General features: G+C 45.3%; 1 protein-coding gene across 1 annotated transcript; it reads right to left on the reverse strand.

The window, feature by feature from the left end:
* Positions 1–2,449: 2,449 nt before the first annotated feature.
* Positions 2,450–13,342, reverse strand: ENDOD1 (endonuclease domain containing 1). The gene is made up of 2 exons (XM_025197893.1): positions 12,837–13,342; positions 2,450–4,947 (listed from the first exon to the last, which is right to left on the reverse strand). The coding sequence occupies exons 1-2, from the start codon at positions 13,128–13,130 to the stop codon at positions 3,766–3,768; spliced, it is 1,476 nt and encodes a 491-aa protein (XP_025053678.1). The 5' UTR covers positions 13,131–13,342; the 3' UTR covers positions 2,450–3,765.
* Between the last annotated feature and the right edge of the window lie 1,363 nt (positions 13,343–14,705).

Raw genomic sequence — 14,705 nt, forward strand, 5'->3', positions numbered from 1 at the left:
TGGCCAGTAGGACTAGGGGCTGGGTTTAGCGGTGTTAAACTAATTTTAATAATATTGCTGTGTACCAGGCCATATCCACTGGGGAGGCAACCCCATTTAATGTAAGGGTAGGTCTGTGCTGCCATCAGGAGTCGTGAGTACAGCACAGGTAGGCAGCTAGCCTGCTATCCTAATCTAGTAAGCTCGAGTAACAATCACCGGGAAGACATGGCAGCATAGACTTCCACACAGAATGTACATGGCTATACTGGGAGTTTACCCAAGCTGAAGCCCCCGTATCATCATGTCTTCACTGCTTTCATTACCTGAGCCACCTGGATTACATCTATTTTGGATAGACATATATGTGGTTCAATCTGACTACACTGTAGAAGTACCTTGAAGGAGGAAACACAAAGGGGGAAAATACATTACAGCCAAACAAGGGCTCAACTTTTTGTTTGAAAGAACTTCTAGTGAGCGTTATGCTTGCAGAATCAGTAATGGGAGATGGGGAGATGTACATCTGTTGAGACTAATGTCCTTAACACTTGCCACATTTCATCCATATAAACTGAGTTTCCATGTAGAATAATAATATTAAAAGGATCATTGAAATAATTTGATAAGAACCATATTCTTTTGATTAATGTATAAACTAAAGTCTTGACCTTCTATGTCTTTAAAGAGAGCATTGTATTCAGTGCTGCTCGCTAGACAGAAATGAGGAGTCCTCTATTTCTCCATCAACCATGTCAATGGTGGTCAGCCTGCAGCATGCTGGTATGTTTGGCAGGCAAGCCCTGGGTGCCAAGTTAAAGAGGAAGCTAGCATTGGGAACCAGGGCAGCACTCAGACAGGGGTAGGGATTAACATGGGAGGTGGATCAGTGCTGGCTTGAGGCTTTGGCCCCATGAGAGCTGCAGTGGCAGGCGTGGCTGAATTTAGCTGTGTCACATCCTGGTGGCAACAAGATTCAGCAGCCCTGGGCAATGGTGGTGGCTGATTATCAGGGATCCTGGTTTTCTCTGATTTAAAAAAATCCCCAATTTTCAGTTAAAAAAAAAACCACACCCCAAATCCACATTTTTCCATAATTAAAGTGAAACACTGTTATATATATATATGTGTGTGTGTGTGTGTGTGTGTGTGTGTGTATATATGGTGGTGTTTCATTTTAATCAATTAATTCCATTTGGTTTATTATTAGAGTGACACTGTCTCATGCTTTGGACTTAACTTGTGGCATGCTTACCAAAAAGGTTGGTCACCACTGAATCAGGTGAACTGCCTTATTGCTCCACCAAGCTGGTAGTACTCTGTCTGGGACAGACCGCCTCTAGAGGAATGAGGATGCATTGTTCTCCAAGCCCAGTTCATCCCATGGCCTCTCTGCTGCTGAGCTTGTCTACAGAGTTATCTGATGAGAACACGTGTTCCCTGAGAGCCGGCCTGAGAGATTGTGATACATTCCACAGAGACCAAACACGGCTGACAACTTTCAGTCCCTAGTAAGCTGGGCTGGATTTGAACCAGTCAGTTTCTTTATCCCATTGCTAGAACCTGAGGCCTGGGTCAGTGCCAGGCTCTCATGCAACTGCCCAAGGCATCGGTAAGCTTGGAGAAAGAATCAGCAGAAGAAAAGGCCGATGCAGGCACCACAGGTGCCTCACAAGGGAAATCAGAGTTCTTTCCCCCAGCACCTGGCCAAGGGGAGGGGAAGTCTGAGCTGAAAGGACCTCCAGTTTAGTGGGCAGGCAGTGCCCCATCTCCGTATTTTTGTTTGTCTTTCTTTTATTTTCCCTGTGTATTTTAGAGCCTGGCAGCCTTCAGCAGAGGTCTGGGTTGAACTAATCTGTGACACCCCCTTAAAGACTTTGTCATTTCCCTGATTCAGTAAGTGACCTTCCTATGATGAACTTCTGTGCCATGCCAGGGCATTTCTAGTGAGGCCAGGGAGATCAGGGACTGTGTCTCTGGGAGGAGTAGGATAGAAGCAAAGCAAATGGCTAAACATGGGGGAGTAGGATAAAAACAAAGCAAATAGCTATTTCCTGTAGACAGGAGGGAAGGCCAGAGCCGTGATAATGAGACATCCAGATCCCCAGGGGCTTGACCGCAGAGTTCTCTTGGCATCAAACAACTAATGCACCACATCATGTACTGTTGTGGCAATTACAATCATACAAGCATGATTGTATCAGGTGGACTGCCTTGCAGCTCCTGTCCCTGCAGGGGCCTCCTCAGCCCTGGGCCTTTTGTACCTGTGGGTTTGGCAGCACTGTCTGCATCAGCCTTGCTAACTTGGTGTAAGCTGCCAATTCCCAAAATCTGCTGGAGCAATGTTGTACAGCATTTCCAGCTTGACTGAAGTAACTTTCCCCACCAACCTCAAGAGCCCACATGTGGGCTGGGCTCCTCAGATAAGGGGTGCTTCCATATGGATGTAACACAAGAGAGAGAGACAGTCTTGGTAGGTGGCATCCAACTTTCTTAGAGCCAGATTCTCCCACCCTTGCTCAGGCTGTTCATACCTTATTCTGCAGGTAGCCTCACTGTCAACAATGGGGATCCCAGCAAAGTGAGGTATGGCTCAGTATTAATTAGGGTAGCAAAATCTTTCCTATCTCCAAAATCTATCCCATCTTCCAGAAATTTTCAGAGGAGCCAGCACTGTGGTATGTATTTTGAAGACTTTCAACTCTAATTAGAGGCAATTACAGGCTTTGACTGTGCTAGAGGGTGTGATCCAAAGACTCTGATTCACTTCACTAGGCTTTGGATCATGCCTCTACTAAATAAAGTCTTGTTTGGTTGCAGTGGTGAGCAAAAAGTGCAGTTAGGAGGGAGTGGTAATTATGCTTTCACCAAGCAGAGGAACTGGCAACTCTGATTTTCTTTCATTGAGGGTTTGTCTACACAGCATTACAGTGTTGTGTAGAGATACCTGAGCTGACGCAGAACATGCTACCTGGGGTACTAGAAGCAGTATAGTGACATTAGTGCAGAGCTCTGCTTAGACTATTTAGCCCAGCCAAGATGTAAATTCTATTAACCTAGGCAGAGAGCCATGCTAACATGGCCATAACTGCTGCCAGTACCTGAGTAAGCTCATGCTGAGCTAGCTGGGGTATCTCTGCAGGCATGGCATTGCTCTGTATAGGCATACTTGAAGATACATACCATCTCAGTGTTCATAAAAAGGTACAGATTGAGAGCAACAAGCTAAACTTGCTGGAGCAAATTCTGCCTTATTACCCCAATGAAACCAATGATGCAACTAAGGCAGAATTCAGTCCCATGGTTTTTCTTCCTGAGTCAATAACCTACATGTAAGGTTATTAACAACATAGCCTCCTTCCCTCCTCCTGGTTTTAGAAAGGCCTTTGCAAATGTAACGTTTCCCTTATCTCCCCTCACCACCAGGCACATGGTTCTGCTGAGTCCTGGCATCACTGCCAGTAAACAGCCATCAGCATTTTCTTATCTTAGTAGTGATGAAATATCTTGGTACCACATTCAGAGTGTGTCTCATGGCAGTCACTGGATTTGTCACCCCAGTCAAAAACCTGAACACTTTACAATAAGCGGTACTTAATGTGCCATGGCATCCCCTTTTGGAGTTACATGGCCAGCCCCACCCCCATTACACCCATTTGGTTCCTTATTATTAATGTCACTACAATAAATACCCAAAAAGAATTGACAGCGTTTGGCCACATATGGTAAAGCATTGCCCAACTCTTCTTTCATCGTGCATCTTCACAGTTCTGGTTTCTCTCCCTATCAGTCATCAGAAGAGACTTTAGGGATAATCCTTTTGACTATGTGAGTAGCCAGAGAAGTAGAACCACTCAAGAGGGCAGCTGTGGCATCGATGATCAACGAGAAAGTGCTGCCAATTCCAACAGTGATGTCTTTGATGACAACAGGAATGGCACCAAGCGTATAATAGGGAAAAGAAGCAATATGGAGGAAAAGCCTAACAGGGATGCTCAGAATTCTGCAGGTGAGGCTCACTACGTGATAGACTATCCGAGCAAAGCCCTTGATGATATTGGCTGCAACCTGACCCATATCTCTGGGAATATTCAGCAGCACCAGACTGATTTCTTTGATGTAGGCCATCGCTCCGTTCCATAGGCTGGAGAATCCTCCCACTATGATGTTGCTGAACTGCTTGACAACATACCACAGAAAATAAAAAGTGTATCTCACCACCTCCCTAACAATGGAGAAAACAATTCGCAAAAGCTTGGTGAAAGGGAGAGCAATGAGTCCAGCAACTCTTTTTAGCAGGCTTCCTTCTCCCTGCTCCTCTTCAGCTGTCTGGTCTGGACCAGGTGTGCTGGCTGAGTAGCCAAAAGTGGTCACAGCTGGCAATATTGGCTCTGTGGACTGGAGCTGGTTTATGGTTTGCAATATGGCCTCCATTTTCCCCTGGCTTTGCTTTCCTTCCCCACAGTTGCTCTTAAACAAATTAACTTCTGTTGGAAACTGCTTCTCCAGTTCTCCTATGGCTAGCTCTTCCATGTGACTTTCATCATTCATTTGTTTCACTAACCCCACCGACCACGTCTCTGAAGCACTGCAGCATGCTGCCAGCCAGAGAAGTTGTGGGACCGAAATCTTGTCTTTAACTCTGACTTTGGAAGGAACAGAGCCTGCAATAAGATACAGGCTATCTTTATTTTCACAGTGTGGGGCCAAAGCTTGCTCTATTATATTCTTGACATCCCTATGCCAGTTTTTGCTCGCAGATGGGGTCATGGGGACAGCATTCGTTAGTGTGTAGGTAGCTATCTGGAAATCATCTTCATTGAGGGAACTGGGGTTTAGCTGCCCTCTCTCATAACCAGAGTCTGCATAGTCTGAGGCCAGGGCTTGGTTTGCTCCAAGGTTGTTCACTGAGCCACCAATATCACCTTCATGCTTCATTTCATCCAAGTCACTTTCAGCATCATCTATCTGAAATACAAGGGAGAGAAGTTACTAGATACAACTTGTCTTGCTGCACTGTCTCATGTTATATTCAGAATAGTTGTGGAAGTGGAGTCACAGCTAATCACAGCTCCATGGATAAGCTTAATGCAGTTTTTCTTTTCCATTTTCCCTGTGGCATTTCAGAATAAGAGTGGTTAGACCTGTTAGATTAACCAATTTAGGGCCTGAAGAAACCATTACCATGGTCCAACCTTCTGCACAACACAGGCATAATAATTGCTACCATCTTAATTCCTACCATAATAATTCCAGCATTAGGAAAGCTGAGTTGAGATGTTCCTGCCTGGAGCCTTACATGTAGCTGAGAACAGATCTGCACAGGGGTAAGCATAAGGTAGGGCAGAGAGCAGGGGGTTAATAAGCAATGTGAGGATCAACTCACAGGATGGAGAAGGGTGGAAGATGTGGTCTGTCTTAGGATCCTGCATCTCTATCTGCTCATCAGTCATGCCTTCTTGATACTTTGTATGTCTTTCCTTCAGAAATACAAAGAGCAGAGGCTAAATTTTGGACTGAATCACAATCAAACAGCCTTCTTGATCCTATGTTTTTCGTACTGAGATGGATGTATTTGGGCATGATGTTTATGTCAGTTTGTGGTGTTGTTAGCGCCTCATACACGTTTCATTTGGGTGTCTATCACTGCTTAAATGTTTAATTTAGTTAAGCTCTAAGAATTTCATATGAGAGTATCAACATTGCCAGGCTGGAGCAGACCCATGGTCTGTCTAGCCTAGGATCCAGAAGTGACTAACACCAAGTCCTTCAGTGCAGAATGCAAGAAACCCTGTGGAAGGAGGTATGAGGTACTCTGAACCCAGGGAAGGTCTCAGGCTTATTCCTAAACTTTGAATTTAGAAGTGTGAAGTATTATATCCCTTCCCAGCTGGAGGTTATCTTTGACTACTTCAACTGACTATTCTGGTGTCACCTGAGGGGGTGGAACTGGCATGTCTCCAACAAGTGACCAAGGCAAAACACCCAAGTAATTTGGTCCCTCTGCACTTGTGGTTGAGGGAAAGATTGAAAGCTCCTCCATTGTACCCTCAGTTGCTCCTAGGTCTATGAAAAGGAACATGCCAGGCATGCATGATCATACATGCCAGGATGAACTTGGGCTGAGGGGACACAGAGAGACTAGTCAGGCTACCGTAATAAAGACAGAGAGCCCACCACTTGACCCCACTCAAGACACTATCCGGCACTTGCAAGAGGAAGTAGCAGCTCTGTTGCTGAAATTGGGTCCACCCCATCCACTACAAAGGGAAGAAAGAGCTGCACCACCTTGGACGCCAAGTGGAAATCATCCAGGCTGGGGTGCAATAGACTGATAATTTATGACAACTGGAGGAAGGATGGCCAACTCTTGAGTCTGTAGAAGTATCCCAAATGCACATCTGGTACATCAGCAACTCACTGCTACTGGGAAGTCAAGGCTAGGAAATGAAAATGGGCTGCAGTAATGGAGCCAACTGAGACCCACATTATAAACTGCTCCGCTAGCACCATACTGGAAGCCTTGCCTCAAACTAGCTGCCCACTTGGTTTACCAGGACCCACCACCCTAGTGCCAATGGTGATCAATGGGGTATCAGGCAAAGCCTTGCTGCATAATGGCTCACAGATAACCTTGATTTATTCCTCCTTCTGTAAGAAGCATTTACAGCAACAGAAGCTACCCCCACTGGGGAAACTAACGTTGCGGGGGATAGGAAGTCACTCATCCAGGTAGAGGGTATATAGATGTGACCATAGAGTTCCCACAGCATGGGAAAAGGTCACCCCAGAGCATAGATACGCTGGCCTGGAGCTAGTGTGCATTGAGTAAAGGATAGACCTTGCTCCCTGATATGCTCCAAGAACCACTGAAAGAGAGAGATCCCTAGGGAGATTATGGAGTAGCCTGGTCTGAGTACAGCCAGGAGAAGATTGACTTCTCCACTGAGAAGACCCAAAATGGAGAGAGAAATTGGCAGCCGCTACTGAACTTGACCTGAGTTGTTCTTAAAAAGCTGTGGAGGTTAGTGTGGTTAGCGTGCCTGCAGAGCGGTGAAAGAGCTGGGACAGCTTGGGCTGTGCACAAAGTGAAGATTCTTGCCCCAAGGGTCCTTGTGGAGCTGTTTGGAGTTGGGATTGAAAAGTTGCACTGTTAAAAGGGGTGATTTTGTATTTGGTTTCCATTATGGGTTACAGTTTACTGTTCTGCTGCCTATGGGTGTAAATAAATCATACTTGTTTGAATCCTCCTGTTAAAGTGAGGTACTGTTGTGGAAACAAAGTCACCACTGCTACATACCTGCATCCCTTCCTGAGAGGGGTTACACTTGTTAACAGATAGCCACATATTTCTTCCTTGATTCTTGGCTAAATTCTTTAGCTCTGTGACTTCCTGTGGCAGTAAGTGCCACAATCTAACTGCAAGCTGGGTGCAAAAAGTATTTCCTTTTCTCAGTTTTGAATTTTCTACCTTTCACTCTGATAACATGCCCCTGCAGTCCTTAGCCTGCCTTCTCCACACCATTCATATTTTACATATTTTTATTACGTTCCTGCTTACTCAATGTCAGTAAGGTAAACAACACCTATCTCTTCCATCTCTCTTTATGTACATTTTCCATGCTCTCAATCATTTCTTTGCCATTTTCAAAGCCTCTGCTAATTTTATAATGCCCTTCTGGAGACGGGTTGAACCCAGTACTGCACACACTGTTCCAGATGAAGCCATACCACATCATGACAGTTTAATATTTTCTGTATTTTTCTTCATCCCATACTTTGTGCATCCTAACAACCTGCTTGCTTTGACTGTAGCTATGGTCTTGGACAGGCATCTTCACTGACTTGTGTAGAGTGATATCTGCCTGGGTCAAATTTTATATGTGTGTGAAAGATAAAGATACAACACTAAGTTCACCACATTTGATAACCTAACAGTAACTGCATCTTATATAGAGCATGTGGATTTTAAGCAAGCAAAACCCCACAACAACATATCAAATAACTGGGCATCTATATTCCCATCTTCCCATAAGCTATCTATTGTGTAATTGCAACTTCAGGATTTTGCATGTGGAAACAGGGTAATTTTCAAACAATGCAGGCTCCAGGTAAGGAGGCCTTATGAAAAGTTGTCCATATGTTCATCTAACAGAAGCAGGTAATGTGTGGAACAGGTGGCAACACGAAGGACTCTTTTCTCACCATCTCCCACCATTGTAAGTTTGGTATCCTACCTCTCTACTTTGCACTGCAACAAGTTCTTGTCCTGTAAGTGCTCTTCATCTCCACCTTCCCAGCCCTCCTTAACGGAACCCCCATAGACTGATTCCAGTATCATTTCAAGCTTAGGTAGAAGCTATCTTTAACTCTACACTGCTGCAGAACCCTCTGCAGTCAATATAAAGCTGCACTTGTTGAGTGCTGACACCCATACTCAGAGCTGACCCCAGGGGCATGGGGGGCCCAGGGCATATCAGCCTGTGTGGGGCCTGTGCAGGGGGCGTGGCAAGTGACCAGAGTGCAAAGCCAGTGGCACGCAGTGGTCATGCGGCGTGGTGGCACCCTCGGCACGTGCCAATGGCTCTGTCTGTGGGGCCTGTACAGCACTGTCCGCGGGGCTCCCCAAAGTGCAGGGCCTAGGACTGTTGCCCTGATTCGCACCCCCCACAAGGGACAGCTCTGCCCATACCTATGTTATGTGCCTGGCCTCACATCCCATAGTGTTGGAGTGCTTCTCAGTCATTAGTCTTTATCTTTACAACAACCCTGTGGGTGTATTGTTACCCGGAGAGGCAAGCAAAAGAAGGCAGGGAACAGTGCATTGGCTTTAGGGCAGGCAGTGCTGCTCAGGAAAGGGCCAGAGTCCAGGGCAGCCTTCCACCAACCAGGGAAAAACCTATGCTGCTCTGCATGTGCACTGCACAGTTATGCAAGTGAGTTGGAGTCAAACTAGTTCTGGTTCTGCCTTCAAGGCTAGGGACAGACATTACACATAAATCGATTTAAGTGATCAGAAACTGGTTTAAACCTGTAACAGAACATAAGTTCAGTGCACATAAACCAGTTTCAAAATGGCTGAAACTGGTTTAAGATAAACCTGGTTGAATGTAGTATCAGACTTAACTGATTTGGGTCAAAATGGTTTATGCAATGTCTGTCCTGGACCCCTTCCTGGTTTAAGTTAAACCAGAGTCCCCCAGCATCCCAGCATGCTTTGCAGCCCTGGGCTGGGCTCTCTGCTCCAGAGAACAAGCATGCCCTGCCTCTCTCCTCCCAGGATGAGGCCCTGACCATTAGACCACCTTTCCTGTTAAACCTTGTTAAAAATGCTGCATAGTTACACCTCACCCAGCCAGCCAGTCATGGACAATACTGGTATGCCTTTTATTTTGCATCGTGTTAGAACCTCTCTGCAGCTTTTGGCAAATATTTCTTATGTATACATTCCAGAAGAAGTAGACATTATATAAGGTGAGACAAGTGCGCTTTCAAGTTACAGCATGCTCTATTGTGAAATAACATTCGCTAGCCCTTAGTCACTCCACAGAGCATAATGAAGTTGTGCAATTTTTCACTATGCCAGTATGTTTGTGTGTGTGTCAACTCATGTGTACATGAGTATGCATGTCTGCACAAAGCACACCTGACAGCATGCATGTATGCCTAACTGTCATTCTCAGCGTATCTGACTTCGCAGATCTCAGTCACAATGTTATTCAGAGGAAAACTGATGGCATTATTTTCTTGGATGTGCTGCATGGCAGTACACAGTGCAAAGATTCACTTAAAGCAAATGATTTGACTTGACTTTGATATGAACAACTTATAACAGATGCAATATCTCATCATTATTCATCTTGGCTTCCTCCCTTGCAGACCTCATGCAGCTGATTGCTTTGCTCATGCTTGTTTATTGCTGGTAAGAGAGGTGGGATTGAGGAAAATGGAGTCTCCTGTATTGTGATTCTAAAAACTGATTTCTCACAGGTTTATGCAATTGAATGTCACAGGCATTTTTCTCCACCCCCTGTTATATGATTTCTATACAGATATTAAACAGTTGTATCTTCCACCACAAAGCTGCTGTATCTCAGTGGTTGTTGAAGGGGATTCCTTTGGTATGGTAGTTGTAAAGTGGAAAACAGCCTGTGATCTTGTACTTAAAGCCCATACTGTAATGCACATGCATAAATGGGCATGGGATGAAACAAGGTTGAGTGGGTAACTTAAATTCTTGCATTTTCTCTCTGTTGTGCATTGGACTTTGCAACTTAACATTCTTGCAACTCTGTCCTTCTGTGGGTAAGTCAGCATATTTTGGTGGCCTCTTGTGTTAGGTATTGTACTTGTGGGAAATGGACATGACACATAGTAAATGACAGGGTCTATCCCAAAGATCCTGCAATCAGAAACACAAAATATATAGTGGTCATGAAACAGACAGGCAGAGCACAGGATCTCTAAAATATCCAGATGCTTTAGTATAGAGTAGCTGCAAGCACAATTCATCCCATGACTAACAGGTAAGTGCTTAAATAAATAGTACCATGAGAATTGCTTCTGGCCTTTAGGGCACAGTATGGTGATCCCTACTCAGACACAGCTCTGACTAATGTCAATGATCAATGTGGTCTGCATTAAAAAAAATATTTTCTGTAGATAAGGCTTTTTTTGCCTGGAAATCCCTGTTCTTTTATTAGGCTGCATGCTGGTTGCAGGATGTTGGTGGCCTTTTCTATATCAAGGGCTAATATTCGTGTTTAAAGGGGACAGTCATTTCAATCAGGACATTAAATTCTTTTAAGGAATGTGTTGAGGCTGAAAACTCAGAACAAAGAAGCACAAGCAAGAAGAGTATCGTTTAAATGCAGGCAAAGCAATCTTGTTAGAGCAATTGCAAAGTGGGTTTTTATCTAGGACATTTCCCAGGAGATTGGCCCAGGGAAGGGGAATCCAAGGCTCTCAGTTCATCACTCATCAATGTGAGCCAGGGCTCAGTGGGGCTGGATTCTGATCTCCCAGACACTTGATGTAAATCCTGAACAATTCCATGGCAGCTAATGACACAACACTGGCACAAAGTCACAGCAACTACGAGTGGAGTGCAGTGAATCAGTCTCAAACAGTTCAGTGCACAGTGCTGAGGGATGCAGTGCTTTCTTCACTGCAGCACTTTCTCAGAAATCTGCAGTCATGGCTGGTAAAATAAGAGGGGCCAAGGGGGAAGCACTAGAGAAAGTGACCTGATTTTTGAAGCAGGAAATCTAAAGACTGTGACAAGGAAATTTTAGCAGCTGAGAGGGAGAGAGAGCAGTGGGTGCTCAGGAAGCTAGGCCACTGGGGCGTCTTATAAGGAAGAGGTTGGGCAGTGAATAAACTGGATTGAGAGAGCCCTTGCTACTGGGTGGAGGTGTAAGAGGGCTTGGCAGTTGGGTGGAGTATCAGATAGGAAGGGCTTTTCAATGGGACATGTGGGCGGCTCTGGCACCTGAAAGATGGGCCTTTGGCTCTGATGGGAGCTGTAGGAGGGTTTGTCACAGGGAGAAGTGACAATGGGAACACTAGGCACTGTGTGACAGAGGGGCTCAGCCACTGGCAAGGGCCCCCTCCCTTGGCATTGTGTAGAGCTACCTAGGTGATGCAAGTGGCAGATGTTCCTTTGCTGAAATCCTTGATTAAAAAGGATCTATTAAAAATTCATAACGGTTCTTCAGCTGAGTAATTGTAAAGCCTTTAAAAAGCCCTCGCTCTGTTCTAAATAGCAAACAACCACCTTCAATAGGCATCTGTGTAAATTAAAGAAATGACAGATAAATGGGCTTCTGGTAGAGCCAGAAATTAAAACCCCAGCAGTGGCAGTGAGGAAGGATGGGTTCATGGCTAAGCCTGGGCTTCAGGATATCTGCAGTCACTTCCAGCTCTCCCTGTGTGACCCTTGGCTCAGCCATGTCATTCCCTCCCTGTCTCAACACGCCACCCATGCACTGAGAATAATAGCAAATGTCTTTGTCTCTTTAGAGTATAACTCTTTTCCTATATGCATGTACAGCACCTTGTACAATAGGGCCCTGGTCTCAGAAGCCTCTAGGTCTTACTGTCATACAAATAATATACATCATTATTGAGGGTAAACCATGCCAGTGTTGGCTACATACATGCGTCACCAAGTCTTCCCTATACTTACTCCTTACATAACCCTGACTACTGCAAATATTAAAGTGAAGGTCTTTAGCTCTCTGAGGCAATGAGGCAGTTAAGGATGACCCCTGTGCTATAACAACATCAGGAAATCAGCTTAACTTCAAGGCAAACATCAGTATAGACAAGAGCGACTGACAATTCAGGAACAGTTTTTTAGACTAAATTCCTGACTTGCCTGAAAACCTTCATATTCCTGGATTGGATAAGCCACCCCTCTCTCCAGCCACACCGTATCTACAACAGACATACCCACAGCCTCAACTGTGTAAACCGCAGATGCCTGTTTTATTCCAGTGTAGTGGAGCTAAAGCCCTCTCTTATCAGCTGCAGAGTCACATTGGGGACAAAACAAACTTAAACCTGTGACTGAAATTTTAACCCTATTATCCCTTGTCATGGCTTGATTTCACAAATGACTCTGTGCAGAGTACTAGTTAGACAGAAGGACAGACAGGAAAGGGCAAGGAGTCATGTGTCTGTCCACCACCCAGCACATGAATAAGAACTATTTTTAATAAATGAATATCCAGAAGGATTTTTCAGCTTTGTTGCCCCCACAAAATCCCAACCGTCACAGCACAGAGTAACTTAACCCTTAACCTTCAGCCCCCCTGAGAATCTTTGCTTTGCCATCATTTGAAAAGCTGACTTACCTGTGGCTCCACCAACCAGCTCTCTTCTCTACTTTGGGCTGGTTTTGTGTATTTAAAAGCAGAATAGAGAGGGGTTTTGTCTTCCGTGCTGTAGAGCGTTGCAAAGCGAGGCTCTTTATTGTACCGCTGACAGATTTTCACGTGGAAAGGCTCGGTAAATCCTTCTGGGGGGGTTTCTCCGTAAAAGAATCCATTGCATTCAGCAAAGCCAGGTTCATCCACTCTGACAACCCTGCCCTGGGAAAAGCCTGGGAAAGCCAAGAGACAAAGCAAAAATAAAATTGATGTCTTCATGGTCTCCTCCCTTGAATTGTCTCTCACTGCTAGATATGAGGAAGGACCTGTGCTCCGGGTACATCCAGCAATGAAGCCAGAAAGCGACTGGAATCCGGGTGTAGCATACAAGGGAGATGAAATATGAAACCCCAGCCGATCCCTTCAGGGAGTGAATGCGTTCTGCATGCAGCACACTGTGAAACGCGATGTGCGCAGCTCAGTGCTGACACACACTGCAGATACAAACCAGCACTCCAATAGCTCAGGAATCATCAGGATCAGTGTGGAGGAGCAAGGGACACCGCAGCAGCTTTTAGGTTCCAGTTGCTGGCTATTGCCAAGTGAGCAGGCTGGATCCTTGCTCAGAACCACAGGGTGCACCGAGGGGACTGCATTGCAGCAGAGTCCTCAGGAGGAATTTCGGCTGACTCATCCAGAATTCTTACTGGGGCTCTGAATGGGTGTCTACTGACGTGCTAACCCTGGCACCCATGGGGGGCTTGGGACATGCCCAATCCAGCCACAGGCCGTCCTGTGTGTCCAAAGGAAGGGTGCTGGCATTATGCTGGATCCTTTTCTTTGCCCCTTTTTGGGTGGCGCTGCTAGCCATGCAGGGTATGCAGCTCCCCAGCTGTGTTGGGGTTGACTCTAATAGGGCAACACAAGAAAAGGGGACATGTAACCCACTCCCCTTAAGGACTTGCATCACATGAACCATGCACACTGGCCTTACAGCTCCTGGCTCAGATTCGTTTCAAGCAGGCATGTAAGCTTATGGGAGCTACAGGCACTCAGTGCTCTCTGAGCATCCAGCCTCCTGCAAGGCATGACGTTTGGATACACCAGAATGAAGCAGCTGTAATCAGTGACCCCTTATGAACATTTGGGCCAAATCTATATAATGGACAAAAATGTAATTAATGGAAAAATGAATTGGAATGAAAGTCATTCCCTACATTTCATAGTCTACAGAGGTGTTACCTGTCCCATTGGGATCTTCACTTGGTTTTCTCCTTCTCCAGCTAAGAGAAATATTATTTCAGAGAAAGGGGAGTGAGAGTTTTCAGAACAATGGGGTAACTAGGAGGTTCCCAAACATGTATGTAGCTCTGTGCATGACTTCCTGCTTGGTCAGATATATTGTCTCCAAACTTCTGGACATCAGAACCCATTTAAATAATGATATTTTACCCTGCCGTATTGATTGCCAGACAAGAATCCCCAGCACTAATTCCTTACAACTGTTCCAGGAAGCAGGCAAAGATTTGCCCATTTTACAGATGATGAAACTGAGACCAAGAGAGGTTGAAGTGACTTGCCCAAGATCGCAAAGGAAGTGTCTGGAAGAACTGAGAATAGCCCAGCCTTAACTACAGGACCATCCTTCCTGTAGTCAGGGACATGTAATCAAAAAGTACCAAAGTAAGGAAATACATTGGCAATTTTACTGTGATATTATCAGATGTGGGAGACAGCAGTGGGCTGGGAGGTCTAGAGAACAACAGGAAATGTAGTAAATGGGTTTGTTTTGTTTTCAGACATGTGACCGGTCATTGAGGCCTGACAGATAGTGTTAGTCACATTCAGGAAAGA

This window comes from Alligator sinensis, unplaced genomic scaffold, assembly GCF_000455745.1.
Source record: "Alligator sinensis unplaced genomic scaffold, ASM45574v1 scaffold116_1, whole genome shotgun sequence".
In the NCBI taxonomy this organism is placed as follows: Eukaryota; Metazoa; Chordata; order Crocodylia; family Alligatoridae; genus Alligator; species Alligator sinensis.

What these genes read in the sequence shown, in the direction of transcription:
- ENDOD1 (XM_025197893.1), bottom strand. Translation starts at nt 13,130, where the DNA reads ATGAAGACATCAATTTTATTTTTGCTTTGTCTCTTGGCTTTCCCAGGC. An exon ending in GCTGGTTGGTGGAGCCACAG is followed by an intron (nt 4,948 to 12,836) that starts GTAAGTCAGCTT and finishes CTTGTATTTCAG; the next exon opens with ATAGATGATGCTGAAAGTGA.